General features: G+C 37.0%; 2 protein-coding genes across 6 annotated transcripts; one reads left to right on the forward strand and one right to left on the reverse strand.

Annotated features, from left to right (window-relative positions):
* The first annotated feature begins 361 nt into the window (after window positions 1–361).
* LOC124636349 (protein canopy homolog 3) lies at window positions 362–1,597 on the forward strand. The gene has a single exon (XM_047172418.1). The coding sequence runs from the start codon at window positions 454–456 to the stop codon at window positions 1,096–1,098; it is 645 nt and encodes a 214-aa protein (XP_047028374.1). The 5' UTR covers window positions 362–453; the 3' UTR covers window positions 1,099–1,597.
* A 1,321-nt stretch (window positions 1,598–2,918) lies between these two features.
* LOC124636322 (choline-phosphate cytidylyltransferase B-like) lies at window positions 2,919–27,497 on the reverse strand. Of its 5 annotated transcripts, none has more exons than XM_047172382.1 (8): window positions 26,950–27,496; window positions 12,932–13,154; window positions 11,463–11,560; window positions 8,313–8,475; window positions 5,722–5,891; window positions 4,643–4,869; window positions 4,184–4,248; window positions 2,919–3,411 (listed from the first exon to the last, which is right to left on the reverse strand). In XM_047172382.1, exons 1-8 carry the CDS (start codon window positions 27,088–27,090, stop codon window positions 3,296–3,298), a joined length of 1,203 nt encoding a protein of 400 aa, XP_047028338.1. In that variant the 5' UTR covers window positions 27,091–27,496; the 3' UTR covers window positions 2,919–3,295. The 5 variants fall into 5 exon arrangements, with proteins under 5 accessions (XP_047028338.1, XP_047028330.1, XP_047028346.1 ...); XM_047172374.1 differs by having other exon boundaries at window positions 4,184–4,251; window positions 26,950–27,494; XM_047172390.1 differs by lacking the exon at window positions 26,950–27,496 and adding an exon at window positions 19,653–20,118 and having other exon boundaries at window positions 4,184–4,251.
* Between the last annotated feature and the right edge of the window lie 394 nt (window positions 27,498–27,891).

A 27,891-nucleotide genomic window follows, 5' to 3' on the forward strand; every position in this document is an offset into this window, starting at 1 on the left:
AATATTTTTATTTGTATTTCCTGCTACTGATCCTCCCAAGTTCTGCTCTCTACTGTTTGGCAAGAAACAAGGATTAGATTTTTGTTTATCAATCTGATACACCACTTATAAAACTAGATTCAGGCCAGCTTCTGTGCGTTTCCATGGAGGAAATTTATTTTGATTTAGAATTGTGTAACCATTTTTTCGGAAAATTCTAGTTCATTTATTAAAACGTGTTCAAAGGGCATGAGCAGACTACTAACGTAACAACCTTTTCAAGTATGTATTTACACTAATTCGACACGCAACTAAATAAAAATGTATAATCCGAAAAGACAGGAACTTAGAATATAAAAATAAAATGTTTCGTCTATAGCACAGCTGTAAACGTCAGCTGTCAATTTGCCGCAGGATTCAGGCAGGAGTTTTATTATCGTTGTAGTTTTTATCCCAATTCGAGAATTTACAAGAATGTTTTTTAGAATATTGTGTGTGTATTTATTCGTCACGACTCAAACCTTATGTCGTGATGATACGGAGGTGAAATCAGAAGAAGACGTTGGAGTTAAATATGCGAACCGGTGTGAGGTATGCAAAATTTTAGCTACCGAACTGCAAGGAAGGCTCGAAGAGACCGGAAAAGTACACGATGTCATTGAAATTGGATACTCCCTGGACGACGTGCAACCTAAGAAGAAGACTAAATACCAGAAATCGGAACTAAGACTGATTGAATCATTGGAGGGAGTTTGTGACAAGATTTTGGAATACAACATTCACAAAGAGCGTCAGGATAGTACCAGATTCGCTAAAGGTATGAGTCAAACATTCAAGACTTTACACGGGTTGGTTGACAAAGGAGTGAAAGTGGACCTAGGAATTCCATTTGAGTTGTGGGATAAGCCGTCTGCTGAGATTACACACATGAAAACACAGTGTGAAAGTCTTTTGGAGGAGAATGAAGGGGCCGTCGAAGATTGGTATTGGAATCATCAAGGAGAGGTTGATCTGACCAAGCACTTGTGTACACGACATGCCCTGCAGGGAACTGATGACTCTTGCTTAAATGAAAAGTTGACCACTGCTAAGGGGGAGAGAAGCAAGACGGAACTATGAGATTAAGCATTCTTTTAGGAAATAAAGTACAAGAACAATTTATATTTATTTAGCGGTCTGTGTTGATGAACTATGTGATAACATGGAGGCATTTGTATTGTCAAATTAGGTTTTAGTAAGTTCTCTTAATTAGAGGATAAGTTAAATAAGTGAAACAATTTTTAGGTCACCTCAAACTGAATGCCATAGTTTTACTCAATACTTGTAATTGTTGCATATTATTGTACTGTATTGCATTGTGTGGAGCTATGCCATTGGTTGATAGGAATCAACTTTAAATGCTTTAGAACTTTTGAATCAACCTTGCTTGTGTAACGTAGACTGTATGACCACAATTTTGTAAACCCAAGTTTCAATCTTTACATGTAATAATGATAATTTTGTACTGATTTATTTTTAAAATATAATAAACGAAGCAGATTCAAAATAGAATATCATGTTTTAAAATTTTGATCTGTATTAGAAAACATAAATAAAAGTTTAAAATATTAGGAAACAACATTCATCATTTTATTCTTGTAATTTTTTCTTAGTTGTTTATCATTTAAAATGTTAGGAGACCTAGTATTACATCCACTGCAGGGTGCAGCTCCCCCACATATGAAAAGTGTTAATGTCATGGCAGCTGCAGCATGGCTATATTATAAAGATGTAACGCGGTGTCCTGCGTGAGCGACGAACGCGACGCGACGCGACGCAACACGACGCGACGTAATGCGACGCGATGCTATACGCGACAGATGTCCTACGTGATTTTGGTCATTACTTCTCAAATCATGGAGAAGTTGTGTTACAATTTTGCTTGAAAGTTCATATTTAAAGTACAGACAGCAACAATCTTCCAACTTGTTTGTACTAATAAACGATTTCTTTAATATTTATGTTTTTTTTGTCCCACAACAATCAACGCTTCTGAATAGTTCGCGGTGTCGCGTCTGGTCGCCCTCAAAACAAGTACGCGTTACGTCGCGTCTCGCCGCAGACTGTCACATAGGCCGCATGTAGGGAATTCCTTTGAGTTGATCGCGTTCGTCGCGTTCGCAGCGTCGCGTCGCGTCGCGTTCGTCGCTCACGCGGTGTCCTGCGTGAGCGACGAACGCGACGCGACGCGACGCAACACGACGCGACGTAATGCGACGCGATGCTATACGCGACAGATGTCCTACGTGATTTTGGTCATTACTTCTCAAATCATGGAGAAGTTGTGTTACAATTTTGCTTGAAAGTTCATATTTAAAGTACAGACAGCAACAATCTTCCAACTTGTTTGTACTAATAAACGATTTCTTTAATATTTATGTTTTTTTTGTCCCACAACAATCAACGCTTCTGAATAGTTCGCGGTGTCGCGTCTGGTCGCCCTCAAAACAAGTACGCGTTACGTCGCGTCTCGCCGCAGACTGTCACATAGGCCGCATGTAGGGAATTCCTTTGAGTTGATCGCGTTCGTCGCGTTCGCAGCGTCGCGTCGCGTCGCGTTCGTCGCTCACGCAGGACACCGCGTCACGCAGGACACCGCGTAAGAATCAAATGGCAAGTTAATCGTTGGGAGCTATGCAGATTGTGTGTACTATGACCTTAACACTCAGATTTAGCACTATGTGCGATTGTGTAATCTTTTTTTGGTGGGATAAATGCCCACTGTCAAGTGTTGGAACCGGGATCCGCAGACTGATAGCAATAATGACGGATTTCCATATTGTTTTGAATTTTGTTAGCTAAAGCTTGGCACTTTATCATATACTTACTCCCATTTCAAGAAATATTGAAGCTATAACAGCAGGGATTTATAATATTGCATGAAAAATAAAACAAAAAAATCATTAATAAGCACCTTTTTAATCGACTGTCAAAAAGTGTCACCTAAATATATAAATAAAATTAATATCTCAACTCTATATTTTGCACCAGTTATCTTACACAATGGTATTTAAGGTGCTAACAACATGCAGCCATCCTGCAATCGTATTGGGGCGAGAAGGGAACTAAATTTACTTAACAAGACAAATAAATAACTATAGATTTAGGTTTTTTTTTATACGAATCACATAATATCAAATACATTCGCTCTTGTACTCAACGCGCATACAAAATTTAAACGTCGTAATTTATGCTATAATTAATGTGTGGACACGTTTGGGCCGGACGCACGTGCGCCGCGTTGTAACCTCGTTGTGCTAGTGGCGTCGCCGGGAGCCTAGAGGTAGGGGCTGGTGTCCTGGTACTCGTCGTCGCTGTCGTCTGAGCCGTCGTCCGTCAGCTGGCGCTGTGCGGCCGCTTCCGAGTCGTCAGTACGTTCAGAGCCCGATGCATCTGTCAACAAATAAATACATAAGTCGCCTGTTTTGATAAAAGTAGCTTTTGTCATCATAGAATTGTTCAAGTTTAAATTAATTGCAGCCGTCTGTATAAAATAATATGTTGTTGATTTCTAAAACTTTATTGCTTGAATGTTTCATTCAACAGTGGTAATAATATTTCTTCCGTTTATTTACGTATAAGAAAATCCACAAACTAATCAAATTAATTAAACATAAGAGCACACAAATGTTAAATCCATGCAACAATTTAACTCAAAAAATTGTCTAGTAACTAAATCGTTGACGTAATCGTAATAACGAATTGCGTTAGATTTGCTAACTTGTTACGAGTATTATTTTCAAGCATCTACATTAAATACATTACGAGTGCATACTATGTTTTACTAAAACAGTGTTACTCTACACTACACACAAATAGAAGCTCGCAAATGAAAAAAGGTGTGAACTGAACAGCCTAACACCAACAAAGTTGTCCACAGAGATGCTCAATATTTTGATTATCGATATAAACAAAAATCGATTTACTAATCGATAACTTAATAGATGTAGTCGATTCTCGAGAGTCTGAATCGATTATCGCGATGTATTTGTTTTATCTATTTATTTTTAAGACAAAATGAATAGTTAAATTTGCCGTTCAAAAAACAGCCTATTAATCTCGATTATATCAATATTATTCGAGCACTTCTATAGGTCTTGTCGGTATGCTATGTACTGTGAGGTGACAGTATCTAATACAAGCGGTGCAATAATTACCCAGTTACCTGCTTGCGGCTCGTACAGCGTCTCGTAGCGCCGGGACTTAGGCGGGGGCGGGGATACTGAACTCCTGCTGGTGAAAGGAAAATGTTGATATTAGATTTATGTAAAAAAACAGAAGAAAATTGATTTTTAATATTTGAGCCTATATTTTTTTTTGTGATTTACTATGTATAACGTTGAAGGATTTTATATAATAACTAAATGTGCACTAGTTTAACCGTCTGAACTGTTGGGTATGAAATTTTGTTTGACTAATAACTCTGGTCAGTGTCAGTAGTTCAAAGATTCGATCATACTGCCATTTCTACTCAGTTGCATACATTCTCTTGGGACATTGACAAACCCGCGGGAAAGAGAGTATACATAATCCTACCTACTACCATCAATCGGATAAAATGAACATCTAACCTATCCCACAACATCCGCTACCCCTTGGAACTTGCAAATGTGTAAACATTTACCTGTGTACAGGTGAATGTGAGTCTCCATTCTCGCTGGGCGGCGGCGAGCCCCGCGGCGAGGGCGGCTGGCTGAGCGCCTGCATGAGGCGCCCCTTCGACTCGTTCCAGATGTTGGACAGGCGTCCGTCGGGCCCGAACAGTAACAGGAAAGCGTCGATCAGCTCTCGAGACTTCTCCTCCCATTTCGTTAGGATATCCACTCGCTTCTCGCCTATGTTTGTCATTACCTGTAAGGGGGGAGTCGGGTTATTGGATTGCATTGTCTACCTAGCCTTAACTATGTTGTGTTGGCTCCCAATGGCATTATTGATATGATATAATCTGTTGAAGTAAAAGGGCTACAAATATTATATGAACCAGCTGAGAGAAATTCAACAACAATACAAGCTTAGAACCGGATTTCTTTAGGAACATTACTCATTCATTCATCAGATATCAGACCATTAATTCTACTGACAGTTCTATTGCAAGGCCAGTAACACTATAATTATATCAATATCCATTAACAGTGAAAGAACTACAAAAGCTAAACCAGCTATAAAACCTTGATAAAGTTCATGAACTTTCTAACATTTATTCCTATTAGTATATTTACAAAAAAAGTTCGTTGAATCGGCAACAGGTCGCGTTTTGTTGGCAAGCAAGGTCAGAACCACTCTATCTATGTTTACAGAAAACGCTGCCGACGTGGAGTTTTTTATACGATAGTAGAAGGTTAAATGTCTCGAACTTGTAATCGCTATTTATATGTCACTGTTGTTACCTAACTTGGCATATATCAGAATCCGGTACTGGTACGAGAGAAAGAAAAATTTTGCTAAAATAAAATTCTTTTGTACCTATTCTGGTGTTACTGAACCTGAATTAGTTTTGTGACTCCTTGGCCTAAATACTGAATCCGGATCAATAGTTGTTCTAAAGCTCGTGGCATCTCTTTATAGAGTTTTTTTTAGTTGGGATATACCCAAAAAAGACAGATTATAATATAATCAAATCGTGAAGTTGAATCCTAAACCAAACATACAGTTATTTTTTATTCTCCCATCCATCATCAAAAATTTTTGGTTCACTATTCTCACCTTCTTCCCCTTCTCTTTAAGATCATCCATTTTGTTTTGCAGTCGGAACTTCTTCTCGTTGAGGAAGCCGACATTGAGCTCCTTCGCGGAGTATCCGCGCGCGAGGTTGCGTCGCACGTAGATGTCGTAGTCGCGGACTATCCGCGCCACTATGTCCGATGTGGATACACCTGGAATAAAAAAGGAATAAGTTAGATATTGGTCTGGGAATCATAATCTATTTATGGTGTACCATGAATCATGGCAGTAGTTGAAATAATAAGTAATCATCTCCCGAGCCTTTTCCCAACTATGTTGGGGTCGGCTTTCAGTCTCACCGGATGCAGTTGTGTAGCAGTGTTTCACAAGGAGTCACTGCCGACTGCCCTATCTGACCTCTTCATCCCAGTTACCAGTGTCAGACTTACTGGCTTCTGACTACCCGTAACGACTGCCAAGGATTTTCAATGACAGCCGGGACCTACAGTTTAACGATCCGTTGAAATAATAAGTAATACCAATTGGAATGCGAGTCTATAATAGGCATGATGACAAATTTTTAAATTCCTTTGTATGATGTAGGTATACGTCTATTTTATATGAAAAATTATTAATTTTAAGAAAATGCGAAGTTTTTTTATCAAATAATTACATTTTTCTCTGTCCACTTTGAATCCGGCGCGAAAACGCTTGTCAGTGTCATGTCGTCACTTGTGACGTCACGACTGAAATTACAAGACGCAAGTAAACAACGCTCGTGCAATAATTAAGTTTTTTGTGTTATTAAAAATGAATTCGAAAGTGCATAGGTGTTGTGGGGTCCCCCAATGTAAGAACACATCCAAAACAACTCCTGATAAGTTATTTGTGTACGTTCCTCACAATAAAAAAATACGAAACAAGTGGCTTAAACTTGCGAGGCGAGATTCAAAAGCAATATTGCCCAGGGTACAACTTTATTTTTGTGAAGATCACTTTGATGTAAGTTATTACATAGTTCTCTAGATTCTAGCATAGTTTATAATGTAAATAACTATTTCGAGGTTAGGTTTCATCTCTCATTGTTTTTTAATTAAACTAGTATACTTACATGGAAGTTTTAACATTTCTAAATTCAGCTGAACAAAAATCTTTATTTGATGCCAAAAACTTTCCCAGCATTATGATATCAATTCTAGGCAAATTAGCGCAGTTTGCCTTGATAAATCCGGGCTCCATAACTCGTGTTATAAACAATTAATTAATTAGAAACAAAGATCGCAGTGGAAGTTCACAATAACGAAATGTGACGTTCGCGCGCTTTCGCGCGAGTTGTTTTCAGAGATGACGTTACGAGCTCTGATTGGTGTTCAAGATATCATGGCGGATTGCCTTATTTCGTAATTTTATTTTATAAAAATACATATTAATCACATTATTAATAAAGAAAACAATGCGCGTTTTATATTCCAAGCTTCAAGTTTAATTTAATTAATATATTATTTTAATGATTTTTGATTACTGTCATCATGCCTATTCCTTGATACTTGATTGATACAGCTGAGGACTGATGTAACCGTCCTACTTTTTATCCAGTTGCAAGCAGGCGTTCCCTCGGGAGGTCAATGTCTCAATAACTTATCAAGCGTTAGTGGGAATGATTGATTCATTTGTTACCCAAGCGCTTTATATATAAACTAGCCGTTTTCCCGCGGTTTCACCCGCGTCCCGTGGGAGATACTGCCCGCACCGGGATAAAATATAGCCTATGTTACTCGCAGACAATATAGCTTTCTAATGGCGAAAGAATATATAATATCGGTCCAGTAGTTTTTGAGTTTATCCATTACAAACAAACAAAGTTTTGCTCTTTATAATATAATATTCAGTGACGATTTGTACCTACTGCGGAATCTACTAAAACGACTCCAAAAAAACTGGTAAAATTAGAAACATTATCTAATGCTGTGAATTATTATAATTTAAACCGGTCTCAACAAAATGCAATTTGCGTCACAACTCACAGGTGTTAAATGGATATGCAGATTGCTATCGTATTTCATATCGAATTAAAAATACTGACAAAAACAATAGGTATGTTATTCCATACCTAAAGTGAATATCTATTTAGACCGGGTTTATTGTTACACATACATTATCCTCAAGTATTACGTCAAAGCTTTTTTAGTCTCAACTATCCTGTTGCTTTTATACATGTATTTCCCCGATGTTTATCGTATTTACATAACGTTTATACATGTAGTTTGTTTTGAAACTAGCCTGTGGTTTCACTCACTACCTAAGGGTACAAAGCTGGGAGTTCTCAGAGAAACTATGAACTAGATTTTTAACCGGACTTTACAGCCAGGATAATACCGGACTTTGCAAACTTTCAGGCATACAACTTTGCCATTCTGAAGCTGACCACTATTGACTGCGCAACTATCCAAAATTTACGTGCATGCGCGAAGCAAATGGCTACTAAACTTATTTGAGGTAAACTGTAAGTCTCCGTTTGCATGATAGTTCCGCAAACTAAATCTACAGATTTTTGCAATATACGGACATACACACATGTTGAATATAGGACAAAAATCACGCGGATGGTAGCTCTATATTTGAATATGCCATACCTTCTGTCCTCTGTGTGGCCACGAACATGTCTTTGGCCTTGATGAGCGCGTACGTGTCCTCGCAGTCCTCGGTCGTGTAGGGGATGTCGTCGTGCGCCACGAAGTCGATCTTGTGCTTCTCCAGGAACTCCTCGTCGTACTCCCACGGCGCGTCCATTACCACCTGCAAACGATCAAACAATAATCATATTAATTTTTGGAAACAACTGGGCTAGTAAGTTGGTTAGAGAACAAAGTTTGGAGTTAGGGACTGTTTTGTAGAGCCCTGGGCAGAGGTCCAAAGTGCCTAGTAAAGACTAGGCTCTTTGGACGCTTGCCCAATGCCCAGGGCGCCACGACAATAGGAGTCTCCATTTTGCATATCCAGGGGTACTTATTATCAAATATCATGAAAAAAAATAATATCCAACGACTTTAAACAAGCTTCAATGTGTCCTATGTAGGGCTGCCATCCGTCCGGGTTTCCCCGGATTTGTCCTCGTTTGGAGGCCGTCCGGGGGCCGTCCGGCGGGGTTTCAAGAAGTGTCCGGGGAAAACCCGGACACTTTTCATGAAAGAAGCACCTCATTGAATTTAAGTATATGTTAATAGTAAACGGATTACAAATTAGGTATTATATTGTTTAAAAAAAATCGTACTCGTTCGGGGAAAAAATGCGATTTATGCCAAATGTCCGGGTTTTGTTTAATGTTTGTCCGGGTTTGACGAAATTCGAGATGGCAGCCCTAGTCCTATGGTACAATACCTAATTTGCGTCAATTTTTCAGTTTAGCTGTTTGAACGCGTAACAATGTAGGTACCAAATGTCATTTAAACATCATTGTAGATAACAATGTACAGTGATAATACTGTATTTTTCTCAATTAGGTACCTAACTTAAAAAATAATAAGAAGGAAAACAAATGTAAAATAACATTTATGAAATTAAAAAAAAATGTAGTGTCGTAGATTCTCATATTCATAAAGCGTCGGGTGTCAAAGAGCATTGCAATTAGCATTTACGGAAGTCATTCGACTCCTGCAGAACTGAAACGACTGTCTGAAATTAACGCTTACTCATGGTTTAACACACAAATAAACTTCTTAAATGGCGCAAACACTTCTATTAGCGGATAATCGCTTCCATGTTTTGGTTATAGCTGACAGACCGCAAAAACCCCAACCTTTTTTGTGAGCATTTTTTGCTCTGGCAATAAAGCGCAAGGATAGCGCCCGCCGCAAAAACTACAGTTGTGTAAATAAGTTAGAAATAGCACAGACTGTCATTTCTATAGAGTACCCTTTCGCCATACAGTAATATGACTGTCGAAATGTATTACATAACGGTAACTATTACTGTAATGCCATAGAATTTCAGTTCGTTTTCTAGCGTTACTAAACATCAGTTGTTTCTCAATTCAATGTCGTTTTTATTAGCTTTGACAATGAAAACGTATTATAAAAAGAATTGGTTACCTTCGAATGCAACAAACAATTCAACTAGTTATGAAATAATATAGTCGGATGTGAATCTACGTATACATATTTTAATTCAGATTTAATTATTTTAAAAAAGTTTAGATGTAGCAATATTTTTTTTTAAATTAACATAATAAATTATTTTTGTTTTTAAAAAAGCAAATATTAATGAGTTGGTTCTATATTAACAAAACGAGGAAGAAAATAGTTTTGGATATTTCCCAGTCACATTGAAAACGAGAGGCAATCTCTCAAATGACGTCCGTGTACCCTTGCTGCGGGTCAAATGTTCTTAATTAAACGTGATCGAAGCGTACATTATCTTAATAAATCTTTAACTTTTTTTTCTCGTCCAAGAATAAACTCGGAAGAAAAAATAACAGGTTTTCTGTTGCTATATGTTACTTACTGAAACCTGTATGACGTACATGCAAATGTAGATTTTTATTATTCCTTGTGCCTAGGTCATTTACAGACAGAATATGTTTAATCATCTTTGAAGAATAAACTGGTCTGTAATCTTGTCATTTTCAGATAACTTTGGAACAGCATGGCAAAGATATTTAAATAAATAATTTATACAATTACCTCTACATAATTAGAAGAAAATCGAATTAAAACAAATTACTGGCAAAAACTAACTTGATAAAAACTCAATTAGTTGAACTACCAATCATGAATCTCATTATAGGAATAAAACGTAAGAAGCGTCTTCCCCCAATTATCACGTGCTGATGATAATAATAGACAGCGCATACGACAATAGAATTGTTCTCGACGTAACAAAAAAAAATCAAGCTTCAATTTTCCGCATATTTTTTTATCTTTTCAACCGTTCCGATGCACAATGACAAAACTTTGACCCGGCCTCATATGAAGGCGCTTATAAATATGACTTGGGGGTCAACTATGACATACGCTTTAAATGAACCGTATAAAATATTAACCGTTAGCAGAAACGTGGTAAAGATTAATTATATCTAACTCATAACATAGTGAGTGCATGGCCAAGCAAAATTGAACTCTAAAACATTGTTGTGTTTAGATGACAGTTCTAAAATTTCAACGCAAAGTACAAACAAATTAAAACTTCGGGTTCTTAGAACAGGGACTGAGGACATAGAGGTCACAGATATGATTGAGAGCAATGATGATCAATGACATCACTTCGTTGAATTGACTCAAAGGCTAAGCGCCATCAGCGGACACGTGAACCGAGAGACTGCATACTATGAAACGTGCTCGAGTTCAATACTCCTGATTAATTGCTATTTGTCTTTTTAGCCATTCATTATAACTTTATGGCAAAAGTTCCTTAAGCCATTATGTCATAGTCTAGTCATATTCCTTAAGTAGGTAGGTGGTAAGGAGCAGGGTACCCTTTTATCGGGGTTCCGGGCGTAGTGCCATCGTAGTTCGATTATCGGCTAATCTTAATTGTGTGAGATGCAGGGTATATGGAACAATGTCACCATCAATTTTGGCACCTGATTCCAGTTAACTGTGACGTTATATCCCTGGATATTTCTGTCGGTGGAACTCTGGCATACATGAGATTCAAACGATACTTATTATTCAATGGGTGTTCTTTAACGGCCTGTCAATCAGTTAGAATGGGAGTCTCCTATTATAGTAACTGGTTGTATAGCTACAAAGGGATACCATATACAGTGAGTCAGAAGTTGGCATTACCTCATCGACGTATCTGCAATGTCTGACAGCCTCATATCTCTCGTCCTCCGTCATGACTGTGCGGCCCTTACGACTGTGTGTTAGACTGTCACTGCAAACTGGAACAGAACAAATAAACCCATATTACTCATCAGGGTTTCATGCTTACTACAGTTGCTTAAAAATATCAGTTTATAAATATAACTGAACCACGTCAATAATTTACGCGGATCATGTGATGTTCATGTTTAATTCATTTGTTTGTAGGTCTGTAACACAAGCGACATTGCATGGCTCGGTGACTGACTCAATTCAACAGATAAAAAATAATCACGGTATGAATCGTGTGATATTGTATGATTGCTGAACTCTAAGCCCATAATAATTGTGTGACACTTGGTAATCACAATCAAAAAGATTCCAAGAACAGACCCAATTAAAAATATAACAAGGTTAAGGTTGCGAATGACAGTTCAATTACCTAAATATCACGCATGCCATTAGCTGGTTCTTAATGAGGCGTAGAATTGATTACACTAATCTGTCACACATGTTGAATATGTCTATTCTTGTACTCATACCTATAACACCATCGCGAAATGCTAAGGATTTTATTTGTTTATTATCAGCAGCGCATTGTTTACGCTTTACACGTGCGTAATCGGTTGGTCATTTATGTATCGTTCGACAAATCTACCAATGGAGTAATTTTATTCTTATCTTGATTCAGGTGGAGTTATGCGGCAATATGCCAGATTCACGCCTTGTGGTTTACGTCAAAAATAAGATTGCCGGTCGCGATTTCAAGTTAGATTGCGTAATAATTACAATAACATTACGTGGCATTGTTCTAACATTTCAATACTTCCTGAAGTTACATGCGTACCTCCTATATGCGTGTCGTATAACTGATATCCTAAAATGTAGGTGATGCGATTGTTTTGCTCCAAGCGACATTGAATTTAGGAATGAGGTGAATGCTCCCATTGTGATAATCAATCTATTGTATTCAGGTGCTCTGCTAATAGCTATTTAATTTCAAGAATACAAGTCCAAGGACGAACTATTTGTACTGAAATGTACTAAGAACACAAAGCTGGCCATTAATGTTTAATCGGAACGCGGTCAGGCAGTTACGGTAACAACACAATTATTTTTTACGTCGTTATTGAAGCCTGTGGTGTGATGGCGTGACGATATGTATTGTATTTGTTTATGTGCTGATACACTGTTGTTGTTCATACTGGTCACGAAAATTCCCCAAGCACGGTTAGTCACGGGTGGTTCTTTAAACATTTATATCATAATGGAATTGTGAGTTAAAATTGGAGTAGATAATCTTTTAGAACATCCTATTACGAGGGAGATATCAGAAAACTGACGTTACGCACCAAAGTCATACGATGCACGGTCTCAATGAGTCAGGCGTGACCATCAGGCCATGTTGATGCAATAAGTACGCAGAGCAATAAAGATAAGGTTGCACTCACCACCAACGATTAGGTAGACGTTTGGGAAGACCGTCTTTGCCTGCTGCAGTTGCCTGGCGTGGCCTTGGTGGAACATGTCGTAGATGCCGTCTGAGTAGACGCGCACCTTGCGGTGTGCTGTGCCGGCGGCGGCGGCCGCGCGGGGGATGCGCCCGTAGTGACATCGTTCACGTTCCGCTATCGCTTCAGGGTCTGTACTGTATGGTGCTGCATGCCTTAGTGACTGTAACAATAATACAACTAATTATAGAAGCTAAAAATATACGTTCATCAAATCCTATCGGGTGAATGCTCTTTAATAACAAAGTTGTTGGTAGGAACATCGCCCATATAAAATACAATACAAAGAATGCAAATTACGAGATTCGCTGAACAATATTAATGCGGGCTGCATTCATATTAGCCAATTGTATTCAATACTGAGTGCATGTTTGAATGCTCAAAGCAACCTAGGTACACTTAAGATAAAATGATATAAGGTCATTTAAATTAAAATTATTACCAATAATAACAGTTATACGCCTACTTTTTCAATTTAACGAATATAGAAATACAATAGAGCTAATTTCGATTTAAGAAATAGATACTTAGAAACATATTTATTTTCCTTAGAAGTTTTTACTCCACATAAAATAAGTAGATAATTAATTAAGTGCGAGTAAATGATAATTAGCAGATTATGTAGTATTGTTGAGAAGACGTCAAGGTTCAAACGGCGCTGGGTGTCAGTGGCGACCGATAATGAAGTGGCGTGATGTGACGTAGCGAGTGCCCGGCGTAGATTAGCTCGCGATTCATGGCAAATTATCTAAAGGCGCGTGAACATGTCCGCTAGCGTTACTATCAGCGGATATCATTTATACACTGATTACAACAATGTCATTTTGTGTTTATAATTATTTTTGCTTTTTTATAGTGAGAATTGGGATGTACATGGTTCAAGCGACATTCCAAAAGTTTTCGCAAATATAATTTAACTTCAAAATTTTTTTTGCATGACTATTAATTTTCAATCAATAGATATTTTTTGACCAATATCTACTGAATACATATAATCCCTTAAACTAAGCATTCCAATTTACCAATACTGTAATTCCAAAAATAAGACTTGTTATATTTTTACGACATTTTAAACAAGGAAGAATATTCAACAAATATTTACTATCCCTAAGTAACCGGCATTGTTTTGGCCAAAGCTTTCTACAAACGGTGCGTGAGGTTATAAAGGATCAATACGGATGGCTTTCACACGTAAGTTAACAACACCCTCACACATATAAATTCAATACCATGAAACTTAAACATTACATAAAACTGTGAGCTGTTTGACGTTTTCAGTACCTTTACGATTTCAAAAGGGTGGGAATGTAAGACAATAGTAGAAAGTCTATCTGCAAGAGTAGTCATATTCAAATGATCTAGTTGCATAATACTTAGCTCAATATTTAGAATTACTAATTTCCTAGTTCACATTACAATTGTAAAGAGTAGACAATCATGTGATCGTAACTTTTACTTGTAAAGATATGCGCGTGACGCAGAAGTCACGTCGTCGTTTAACTTACACAAAATTTGGGTCACATAAGTATTCAAACAAAGTATCGCACGTAATCTACGCTGCATACTGTCATAAGTGCATAATCATAGGTATTCTATTATGTCGGTATTTTGTTAATCTGCGCACGTAACAAATTCCATAAATTATAGAACATACGTTCTTGATTATAAGTACTACTTAACTCTCACATTCATTACGTTTATAGGATTCTCAAAATAATAATAGTTTGTAGACTGACCACGCCGAATATAAACAGGCTACATTTCGTAGGACAACAGCATTGATATACAATAAACCAACAGGCTACATTTCGTAAGAAAACAGGCAAAATTTCATGGGATAACTAGCCACATTTTGTGAGACTATTGGCCACATTTCGTAAAAGAACATGCTACATGGGATATATAAAAGTATAAAATGATGTATAATGTTGCAGTATTAGGGTAAAAACCTATGCTAAAAATATTTATCGCTGGAACAGGAAATCACAGTGCCGCAAGAGGAAATATTCAACATTTATTAGTGGTTACAATTATGTCTTTTTATTTTGTTTTAATTGTAGTCTAACAATTGCCCTACACTATTGATAACTAAGATGAAATAAATAACATACATCTCTTAGTATGACGGAAAAAAACAATCTGAAATAAAGTGCTATTAACTAAGAAAGGCTAAAATGAAAGTTAACCTTGTAACAATATGTTTTCCTACTATAGTCGAAAAAATCACACAGTTCATAAACTTGTAAATTGTTCTATTCTACTTCCTCATTTTAGAAACGTATTTTTGCATATATAAAAACTTTTTGAAACTAGCCCACCAATTCCAATTTTAAAATATGGGAATGTTGCGGCCTAAAAATATTATCATTTTTACAATAACATTAATTATCTGTAGCGTAATCGGAAGATCGATCACGCAAATCTCATGAATCAGCGTAATACGTAAGGGCAGCTTGAAAAACAATCAATTAATTAGATATTGGAGCGAGATAAGTCAGTGTCTGTGGTATGAAAAGCCTTGCAATCAATGCCACTAACATGTAAAATTAGAAAAAGTTAAAATTAGGCTTAAGGTCACCATAAACATAAACGTCAATTTTTTTTAAGTCAACTATTACTATTATATTTGTAAATTCATAAATAGTTGCTTGAACCAAACTTGCGTTAATGTTGGTTATCTTGGTCTTGGGCCATTGTTAGTTTTCCCGAAATAACGTGACTTTTGAAAAAAAAGACAAGAGCAATGTCAAACAAAAAAAAGGTTTAAGATTTTATTTTTTCTAATAACAAAGCAGAATCCCTTCAACTAATAGTTAAGTTGTTATTGTGCACTGTAAATTAGTGTCGTTAGAAGCATGATTTAGCTATAAAAGACTTAATAATTATGATGATAATTAAATGTATCTATTCCATAAATAAGCTGATGTTACGTTAAGGCAATAATGCTGACCTTGTCTACTTAGTATCGACCTCGTGTAGGTATCGGAAATTAAATCGATATTCTATACATCTTTAATAATTCCCATGTGAATACCTACAAACCCCTTTCATAGCACTTCAAATTTTTATGGAAAAATACATTTAAAATATTATTTCACGGGTTGCCAATACAATACCGCACTTAATTTTCAATTATCGTAAAAACGTGGATAACGTGAGATCGATAATATTACGTAAATGCTCTTAAGTAAAAGCAATACTACACTCTAGACGCTGAAACAATGGCAGACTATTAAACAGTTTCATATTTCAGAGAACGTGTAAGGAAAGCGTTGGGGATACAATATTTATTTATAGTGTTGGTTTAGTTATGTTCCTAACGACAGCTTCAAATTATATTGTTGCGTCATCACGTGATGTTACAAAGTTCACTAAGTAATAAAATCGTCCAATAAATAAAATTGCTTTTATTGATTAAAGAAACCAGCAGGTCATCGCGTTATTTGTGTACATTAGTTTAGTAACTATGTACACATTTAAGAAGTCTAAAATATTCCTGCGTCTCAACCGGATATTTTAACTATTAAAACAAGGCCTACTTTATAATAACCCAATGATAGCCCGAGAACGAGGGTCATTCTATGTGTAAATCATTTACTAAACAATAGTTAAAAATAAACTGTTCTAAAACAATACGTTGCAAAGATTGCTTGAAACTGAACAAGACCTTTTACATCCAAAATTTTCAGTTTTAGGGTTCGACAAGTCTTTGTAACCTAACAAAGCGGACAAAGTAAATCGATTACTAAGCTACCCAGCGTATAATTTTCTAGACCTTTGAGGCACCGTTTTTAGAGACTCAACGAAGACACAAAGCAAAGTTACTCATATATTTTGGCATTCAGGTAACGATTAACTATCGCCACAAACGCAACGATGATTGAATTCAACGCAGTTAGGAATGCAGGCGTGGGTTCCATCCAACCGGCTCCTCCATTTTGGGAGGCGAAATATGGCGCAACTCAACCAAAAAGGCGCGAAGAATCCACAATGCGGATACGAGGGTGCGAAAACGTGAAATAATTAATCACAAGTCTATGTCTGTCAGAGAAGGCCAGCTTTAAAACCCGTTTTGGAAATACAGAAAAGATCCAACCATCTACCTATGTAAAATGAAAATGGTCACAGGATAAAGTCACTCAGAACTCGGGCTATACAACACAATCGTACGATCATCACTTATTGAGATAAATGTTAATCCAGATTTACTGTTAGTAATTCTGTTATACAGGCCATTAATTCTCAGTTCCTGAAGTGAATATGAAATAGTATGAACAAATACGTAAAGTATAATTCGTTAACCTCGACAAACAACAGTAACTATTCATATTTTCCTACGAGGTCAGGAGTAGTAGCTATTTAAATATTTTCAGAACTGTCGAATGAGTACAATGACCAATAAAGTACCAGATATTCAATACATATTACAGTTATTCAGAAGATCTTGATAGGAAGTCCTGGATATAAACTTGACCAAGAAGTGAAAGTAGCTTTGGCCTAATTCAAAGCAGCTCGAAGTTATACCAGTCACTGTACTTGACATTTTCTGTGATAAACACTCCGCTGGAAATACCGTGGCCGTTGGAAAATTGAGATTGACGTCAATAATGCGTAAAAGATTTCTTAACCTTCGACTTAAACGACAACTGAAAACACAGGTGTTCCGCGTCGTTTGTTCGTGAACAGTTTATGACTTGATTCACAAGAATAGTGACGGCAATGGCTACAACTGCATAATGCATACACGTACGTTAGGTTATATAAGTTCTAGTTCGATCTAGTTTGACTATCACATCTTCGCACAGGAGTCGAGACAACAGCTTTATAACACTTCACTAAGACTTTCTAAAAAATACGTCTACGTCCCATGACATCGAACTTGAACCTGGTTATTTAAAGCGTGAACAAATCGCCTGCATGCGTTATCCAATCACAACACTTGGGAAACAGCAACCTTGGGCTACAACCAGTTCTAAACATACTTAAAACATAATGTAATTCGGTTTGATACATGCGCCTAACTTAGCATGTCAGTACCAACAAGGCTCACGGCGAATGCTCTCGAAAATACCAATTGCTTAACTTGCGATTTTGTTGTTCATTTCAATGAGTTTTCGTCGGCTTACGTCACACCGGTTAATGCAAATTACATGTATACAATTCGCTTCAACTTCACTTCTTTCAAGTAAAACATTCACCTGCGAAGAGATAACTAATCCCAGTAATGTTATTTGCAGTAGAAACTGTTTGTTTGGATAGTGGTGTATGACGTAGCTTTGTGTAAACTTTGTACAGGCCATACGCAAGTCTTTGCGTGAATGCCAGTATTACATAAATTCAAAGCTGAGAATAATAAAGGAGTCTCTCGTGTTAAACCGTGCAAATGTGTTCCACATTAAAGCCTGGAGTCAGTAACCGTTCAAGATCAAAACACCTACGTAATGGCATGGCGGTGTATTTATAGCCAGTTCAATAACTATAATTATAGTATCAGTTCTCCATCATCAGTCAGTTACAAGGTTGTAACACTTTACTAAAGCGTCATCATGGTGTGATGCTTCTACTGACTACATTTTACTACATCACATCAACATTCAGTTTATTTGGTTTCAGCGCACATATTCTCCTTCTATAAGTTCCATGGATCTTATGGGTATCAATTTTATTTAATACGTTCTTTATCTATATTTATTTTACTTCTTATGTTTTCTCCAGCAGTCATGGTTCTCCGTTCTCTTCATTACTTTGAATATTGCATCAGGTTCTGATTCTGTCCTAATTCTTCTTCTTTCGTGTCGATGACATGTCTTATAGTGAAACTACATTTTGTCAGCCCAATATGCCGCCACAGCGAGAGCAAATGATACTCTTTATTGACCAGGTTATTTCGAATAGTTGTTAAAATCTTTATCGATTTCATAAAAAAACGGACTATGCTGTTTTATCGTAGTCTCAAAACATAGGAAGTTCTTAGTGAATCCCCAGCTCAGACTCTACATGACTCCACAAGCGTACTTTTTGGTCCTGGCCTACCAACAGCGCAGTTAAAACCCCTCGTTTTGAAATAACCAGGATTTAGAAGGTATATTGTGTCGTAATTAATGGTATATTTTTTATAACTGGCAGATAGTAATAGACGCTAATTAGACAGTCATTTGCATTCTCCGTGGAACAGGTGACAATGGACACTAATTACGTAAATTCAATGCCCCCGGTAAGTCATTAAGAATTCCATATTATTTACACGAGTTCACAGCTATAACATCGTCTAGTTTGCTTTGCGCTTATCCTCATACATGTGCGAAAATGTATGTAGAAACTTTCTATGGAGTAGACAAACAGACAACCTTCTGTGCTGCAGTGGGTAGCACTAACTTTCACTCATACTTGAACAAACAATGTAGTCTTTATAGCTTGCAACTAATCTTTCACAATTTGTTTTTGCTTTTTTATGTCTCGACTAACCTCGAGCAGGTTCCACAATTTTTAGCTTTTGTTACAGAATACTTTTATAAGTCAGGTTGATAGTTATCGATACGTCGAGCACAGTAGGTTTGAACTAAACTGAACTTGGTTTGACAGTGATTCGTAATTATTCGTAAATAAAGAAAGCAGTGTTACGCCGGCAAGGAAGGAAACTATGTGAAATAGAGGTACTCACGGTGCGGTCCATTATTTCTGGTTTGACAAATCCATTTTTCCTGTATCCATTGAGGCTGGTCTCCAAGGTACCGTTGACATGGCCATGCCCGTTTGTGAGTGTCGTGGTTATCGTCAACGCTGACATCATCAATTATTTAATGTCTATGAACTTAACTAAAAACTTTACCGTACGCGATATAAAATATGAAAGCTATAAATTAGGAACTTGCATTATTATTTTTAATTTTATTTTCTTATTAAAAAATATCGGATTAATGAAAAAACAGAATATTTTTTCCAAAATAATAAACTTCAAATTTGATTGAAGCTTGACAAGTTTCAGGTATATTTTTTTTCAGTTATCGTACGTTTCGGGCTATGTAGTTGAGAACCGGTATTTTAAGTAAACAACGGAACACGCGAACTCCACGAAACGATACGAGTGACTAAACGATATTGTGAAGCACGGAGTCGGCGTGTGGAATGTTTCTGGTGCGGGCGCCGGGTGGGCGCGGGTGGAGCGCGGGACGCGGGGGGCGGTCGATGCCGGGTGGCGCGACGCCGACGTGGAGGCTCGGCAGACACGCGACGCTCCACGAGTCGCTCCGAAGGGGACTTTTCAAGCCGAGACGAGCGCCGTCGTCGCCCACGGACGCCCCAAGCAAACAACCGCAGAATGCAATCAGACCGACATAATGTCGCTCTCCTGACACAGCGCTAAGTGCTCACTGTTTTATGAGCCCTGCATCTGTGCAAACAACTTCATTTCAGACCAAAATTAACACATATAGCCTAGCCGTTGGGGTACTGTATGGTCTAGCTTTTTTTTATTATTCTGAAAAGTCTCATCAATGTGTTCTACCATGCTTCTACATAGAGAATGGTCCTGAAAACCAAAGTAGGTACAGAAGAATTAAAGTCTTTGCATCACACGTAATTAACGTTTTAATATACATTTTATCACATCGTACGATGTTGATAACGAGTTGGTACATAAATTATAAAATGATATCAACACCAGTGTCACCAGTCCTCACAATCGCAGTGATGACACATTTTAATTTGTTAATTGGTGTGTGGCTGATGCGCGATGGTACTCTAGTTCCAATAGTTTCTGGAATGTTAATCATTACCGGAGGAATGTGTGTAATCGTTAAGAACATAGATAAAAGATACAGGTAGGAATTCTTCTTCGAATCCTTCGCTCGTGCTACATTCTCAAATGGTAAGCGTCTAGAACTTGAACCTGTTTCTTTAGAGTTCGATAGCGATTTTGCACATTATGTGATAAAATATTTACGATATATCTACTATTAACAGTTTTTCGTTTATATACCTCTAATTTAATATGCAAAATGTAAATATGTACAATACATGTTCCACACTCCGACATAGTGTGACAGCGTCCTTGCGCTACATTTGGGCATGCCTTCTTAGTTTATTTATCTATTTACATATCGTATTTAGCAATCCAGTAAATCGGTGTTATCCATATCTGATCGCCACTAAAGAAACCAATGCAACATTTGACAAACAGATGACCAGCCAACATTCATTCTCGCATTATTTATAAATTCATCCTTCACAAAGATGAACGATTTGACTAATTAAATTGGAAAAGTAAGAGTTGTTTAACAAGCCTTGTAATTGGTTAATCGGGAAAGAGTCATAACTTCATACGTGGCTTGGATGGACAATTCACTTCCTCAATCATTTACATACTTCAGCAGTTCTAGAACATTGCATTCGAAATATATATTCTTATTTTGTAGGTCTACGAGGGCAATAATAAACTCTGGTGAATGAATGAAAACTGTGTGTTCTTGTCACATCCAGTTTCTTTTTCATGTTGGCTAAATGTAGGTCAGGTATGTTTTCAGAGCTCTTTGGCATTATAAGAACTGTCTGGGAGGTGCTAACGATTCGTCACACTGACACACCAGGAGTAATGCGATAATAGAGCCGGCTACTGAGAATATTTCACACTGGAACACGCTCAGCCAATTCGCATAACACCTATTATTATCGTTTCTTGTTTGAGTAGCCCCGAATCTTGACATTTCTCGTTCGAACTAGCACGTCACACGCGCGTGCGTTCAGCCCGAGATTTCTGACGTAGCCTCCTCACCCGTTTTAAAAGTTAGCAACCTTGGAGCATATGGACCTTTCAAATTCCTTTATTTCGCAGAGATGATTGACATTACTAAGATTATGTTGGCAATTTTGGTCTTGCTTATTCATTCGGCATTACACTTTATATGCGCAATCTCTTCATTTTACGCAACTCTCCTAAATTATGTTTTGAATTGTTAGGATTTTATTTTCAGGTGTACAACACTTCGTTATTTCTAATCATCCGCCAAGTTCGTACATTTGTATGCTTGGTAAACATGTTTGTCGATTTGTTTATTGTTTTCACAATATGGACGAAAACAAAAGCTAAAAAAATAATAGCACCTCCAAAGTCACCTTGCAAGACATAATAGATGTTGATGAATTACCTATTAAACACCTGCAGAAACCATAAGTCACTTTTCTAGTTTGTTATTTGCTTCAGTTACAAAATAAGTTTCAATGTTATTGTTATTTATTTCTTTCATTTCCCTCAATAAAAGATACTGTTCGAATACCAGCATAATGGAATTAGTCACGCTTGCTTAATCGACTGAAATCAAACTGGTAGTATTTACTTCAGCTGATAAGACTTATCGTTATTGTGACACGTGAGGTGAGATTAACGCACATTTAGCGAATACGTACTGTACTGGGGATTATCTACGTGTTTGTAATGAGGATGTAATGGGTCCTCGTTGTAAATGGAGATTATTGAAGGAAGTGCTTTGATACTTGATATCTTTGAACGGATCAAGGAAAATCTCAACACAGTCGAAAAAAAATGGGAACAAATATAATGACCACCATAAAATGCTTTGATACCCTAAGTTTTGTAACCAGAAATATCTACTGAACACCAGAAAAATAAAGTCTAAAAATGTAATAGTACCAGCTATTTTAGTCACGACTTCACTTTAAATTGTATTCGACCACCAAATTTAGTAAATGATCACCAACTCTTGACGACCAAATTAATGTATTATTTTTGCCTAAATAAGTCACTGTGATTGCCATAAAATGTAGGCTTATTACCAAATAAAGTATTATGATGCCATATTAAGTTATGTGTCCGGCTTGCAATGCATGCGTGAGTGTCAGTATGACGAGTGACAGGGGAAAATGGAAGAAAATGACATATTGCGCCGACCCCAAGTAAAATTGAGAACAGGGCAGGAGAAAGAAGAAGAAGAATGTGTTTCTCAATACACTCCCTCGAAAACACACTCTTATCGCACTGTTTAGAGGCATGCAATAGACAATTTTCCACCCTAGAGCAGGAAAAGGGTCCCCATAATGTTATTACATTTATTGTATCAGGCCGAACTTATTTTTTTGGAGTCAGTTTATTTAAACAGGATAGCAAGATGTAAAAACTTTGATTATCATTTTGATATAATATATCTGGTATAATTTTGATGATCATTTACTACTTTTGGTGATCATTTACTACTTTTGGGATAACAATGATTTATTTGGACTCATTTTGCTTAAATAGGATAGCAGAATTTAAAAACTTTGGTTGTAATCTTACTTTAAAATGGTGGTTTAATTTTGGTGATCGTTTACTATTTTTGGCTTACGCATGATTTATTTTGGAGTAATTTCACTTAAATAGGATAGCAAAGTGTTAAAACTTTGGTGATAGTTTTACATTAAAATGCGAGTTTCATTTTGGTGATCATTTACTATTTTTGTCTGCTATTTGTTACTATATCTGGTGATCATTTAAACATAAGCCAAAAAAAATCGAACCTCGTTAAATTGTTCACAAATGGGTGAAGTGTACCGTTACTTGTAACGGACTATTCAATCACCAGAGCCTTAACCATTTTGATGAGGATAAAGACTCAGGCAGCTGTCCTGTTTTACTTAGACTGTGGTAAGGACTTTCGTCTTTCCGGGCCATTAAAATGAGGCTTCAATGCAATGTTTGATGAACACGATGTAGACGCTGGTAATATCCCATTAAAAACATCAGAAGTGCAATTGCAGCGCATAATAAACATAACTAAAATAACAGTTTCTTTCGCTACAATTCGGGATTAAAATATTTCTAAAAATACTGCAAATGAACAAAGATTTACACGAGATAATCTTACAAATATATCAACCGTTATCTATTTTTAGAATATAGTTGCCCTCACTAGACACGGCGAAGGCAACGACCGGCCCACTAACCGAGTGGTGGGCGCCAAGCGAATGTCTCCAACACTACAGCTGTGGCCTGACTTGCCAACACTGACATGATTTCATTTCGATAGCTACAGCTCGAAGCCAATAATACTCCTACTTCTATATTTCTGACTGCATGTGAATCGGGGACAATACTGCAATAGTGCAACGAGAAAGCAGAAGATCGAAGATAAATGGTTGCCAGGAAAATGCGATAGTGGTTGAATCACTTTCAGCTATCGCGGTTAAACCATTATTTTCGATTTGGCAAAGATATTTTGAATATGCTGCAGAAGATTCTACGATAGTTTTAATAGAGGCGCATAAAATGGTCTCCTCGGATTTCCCAGAAACGGCCTAATCGATAAGCAATGCGAGCAATGCGAGTGCTGCTTTGTTATACGACAAAACACTAGCGTGAAACTTGGCTCTAAAATCTGTTAAAATGTGTGTTTAATGAAATGCTGCCTGTTTGGTGTGCACGTACCGATTCAAGGCTGCATCAATTAGTTCATGGCATGCCTCACGACACGCCGCCATAACGTGATAACTGATGATAAAGCGGGAACCATTTCGTCAAGCGTGTTACGTAATTCTTATTATGATTTGATTTGCCTCTGCCGCTACCGATACTAACCTTCGCGCGTAGTAAGTGTACGAGAACGACGTTTTATACGTGATATGCAGCAGATACTTCCTGACAGAATGTTATCAGGTCTTATCACATGATTGTGGAATTGATGATCATGCACAGGTGAACGGATATATAGTATTGTTATGCACCTGACGTAATTGTAATTTGTATGTAAAACGACAGAATAGACTCCATTAGAGAGCAAGAGCGTTACGTTTCCAACTTGCCTTTTCCTACAGATACGGCTTGCAAAATCACAGAGCAACGAAAACTAGGTTGAAAAATATAGATCGGAACTTGTTCACCCAACTGAATTTTGGCAATCTCCAAAGCGTGGGATTTTTAGATAAAAATAACAAAACCCAATTTGAATAAGGCACGTGTTGGTGTTCTACGAAAATTGCGGGGGCGATGTGATTAACCATGGGCATTGGGCATGTTTTATTTTTATTAATTTTTATTCTAAAAGTGTTTATCAATATTTTTCTACGTAATATACAAATAATCAATGAATATTATAAAGGTAAATAAATACAAGTACCTCTACCCCGAAAAAACTTATGTTTCGAACGTGAGAAGAATGAACGCAATGAAAACGCAGATTCAATAAAGGAACCTTCTACTTAAGCTTCGTAGTTAAGTACCTGCCTAATTATTTAATTAAGCTCGTAATGCTTCGTCGTATTAGTATTACGCGCGTAGGCACGGTTCCCATATGAGTAGCGCGGTCAGTAATCACGCCACGCCGCATACTTGGCGCCGAGCCCAAACTATTGATTCATTTAGCTTTCATTTTCATATGCCTGCATAATGAAAACATAGGTACTGACCACTGCTAGTAAGGGTGCATGTACCCTGCGCATGTTGAGGCACATGCGCAGGGTACATGCATTTTAAAAACGTGCGGTACCAGCGGCTCGCGCATGTCCCACAACCAAAATACCCACCCGCGTGCTCTTGTCACTTGCGCATGTTAACTTGCTCCAGCTACATGCACCGTGTAGACGCACCCTTATTGACTAGTACGTATATGTCCTCCATATACATGTTTATTATTTCGCACAGTGCACCACATTGAAGACATGCAATGCAATTATGTGCAATTATACAAATTATAATGGTTTCCTGGAACATTGTGTTGATAAAAGCAAGCGTGATTTTTATAAGGAAGTATTTATTGGACTTGTACCTATGTAATTAAAATAGCCTTAATGTACCTACATTATCAACCTTTAAGGGTGAATTTTGTATTATTAATTTCGGTAGTTAAGTTTGAAACTTCAAAATTATTTAGTGTAGTTTGGTAAACCATTTTGTTATTAAATTAGCTATTAATTTCCTTATTCTTATAAAGATATTGTTGATCAATACAATTAAAAGTAATATAAAAAACCTAAACAAATTACTCATACTTGCAATTACATCAATGTAGTTTCTAATCCGTGATTACACATTAAATTAGTAGATAAACAGTTAACATGATAATGTTATTATGTCTTAGATAGCGGCAGATGGTTGATAAACTTAATTGTGAGTCAAGTACTAAAAATAACTTTAAATTTCCAGTTTTACTTGAAACACAAGGCCTTAATATGGGTCTTTGCATTAATTTGTTACAAAAATATATTCCAGAACACTAGTTTCTAGTGCATCTCTGCTCCAGATCTGTGGAACAAGATTATACAATTGATTGGATTAGCATCAACCTGGTTCGGTCTGTGTCCACTGACTGATTATGTCATAAGGTTACTGGAACAATGAACTAAACGCTGATCCACTTAACTGTAACCACCTATTAAATATGTATAGGAACTGCACTTTCATTTGTTATGGAGTTTACGGGGAATATCATATCTGACCTAATCCTAATAATTCTTGAGAAATGTGTGTCATATTATGTTATCTATACAACTAATTATGATCATACAATGACAAATAGTTTAATTAATTTTTAGTATTTGTCTGAAGTTCAGATTTGAGAATATCAGTTCTTATTACTCATACAGTTACAGCAGGCACATGATTCATCACTAGCTCTCTCAATAAAGATTTATACACACATACATAAAAATACAGTGTGAAGGTTGCTTAGAACATCTCCCGCTACACCAATTTGAACCATATTGTTTAGATACATGGCACAAATTAGTAAATCACTTGGGTAATATAGTTACTCACCTTTCTCATACAATGCACAGTGATGATATGGCATGGAGTGCAATTTACAGTAATTTAACTCAAATGGTGTGTAACCCACCATGTTAAATCCTGTTGCATAAGCAGTATGCCACTTGTTTTGTTATTGTATGTACATTGTTTTGTGACTTTGGAATTTTGTAATAAGCATGAATCCACAAAACTGTGCATAGAGTATGGCATGCCGTATGGTACTAACCTGCAAGGCATCTGTCGGCGCCTCACTGGAGCCACTGACTATACTGGTCTCACTGCCATTGTGCCCCTCACCACATCCAACTTCAGTTAATTTGATACTCATTTCTTCTTCGCTGCTGATCCGGGTCCTCTTGCGGGACATTATCACATTGCCCGCCGGCTTTAATGATTTGCTCTTATTTTCACACTTGACAACTTAACAATAGGGTTCACTTTTTGAGAACTTTTAAGAAGAAGGTTATTGTAATGGATCTTCCTTGAGTAACTGTTTACGACGACTGTCCAAGCGTAGAGCTCTGACAACGTGCAAGCGGCAAGCCACCTATTTGATTTACGGTTACGTCTCGCAGACTAACAAGAACTAAACTTATTAAAATTGTTACTCGGTTTCGATTTCAAGAAATCATTACACACAATGGCATCAAAGTATTGTTGGTTATTGAGTCTGCAATACAGTAATTTAGAAAAATAATTATTAGCATTTACTCCCCAACTACAGGCATGTAAATAGAGAATTTTCTATTACGACACTCGGACTTTGACAGGCCAAAACGATATTTAGAAATTGACACTGACTGCTCTGACAAATGACATCTATATCAGAGTTACCAAATAAGAAACCAGTACTCGAGAGAAGGGAAGTGACATATTTTTCGGTTATTATTATAGTTTTAACAGATTTATGTCATGTAAAAAATTATGTGAAAATGATAATAATAATGACGGAGTTAGTTTTTAGGAGTGAGCCACTATAAACGCTAAAAAACACTATAGTAAACAGCTAAGGTGCAATTTAATAAACTAGCTCGCCTTTTTATGATCAATAAAAAAGGAAACATGTGGTGCTAAATTGACACATAGTTTCACTGAGAACCATTGAGATAGGAATATACTAAGAACCTTACAAAGTACCAATCACAACGATCATAAAATATTCCCGATC

This window comes from Helicoverpa zea, chromosome 2, assembly GCF_022581195.2.
Source record: "Helicoverpa zea isolate HzStark_Cry1AcR chromosome 2, ilHelZeax1.1, whole genome shotgun sequence".
Classification (NCBI taxonomy): Eukaryota; Metazoa; Arthropoda; class Insecta; order Lepidoptera; family Noctuidae; genus Helicoverpa; species Helicoverpa zea.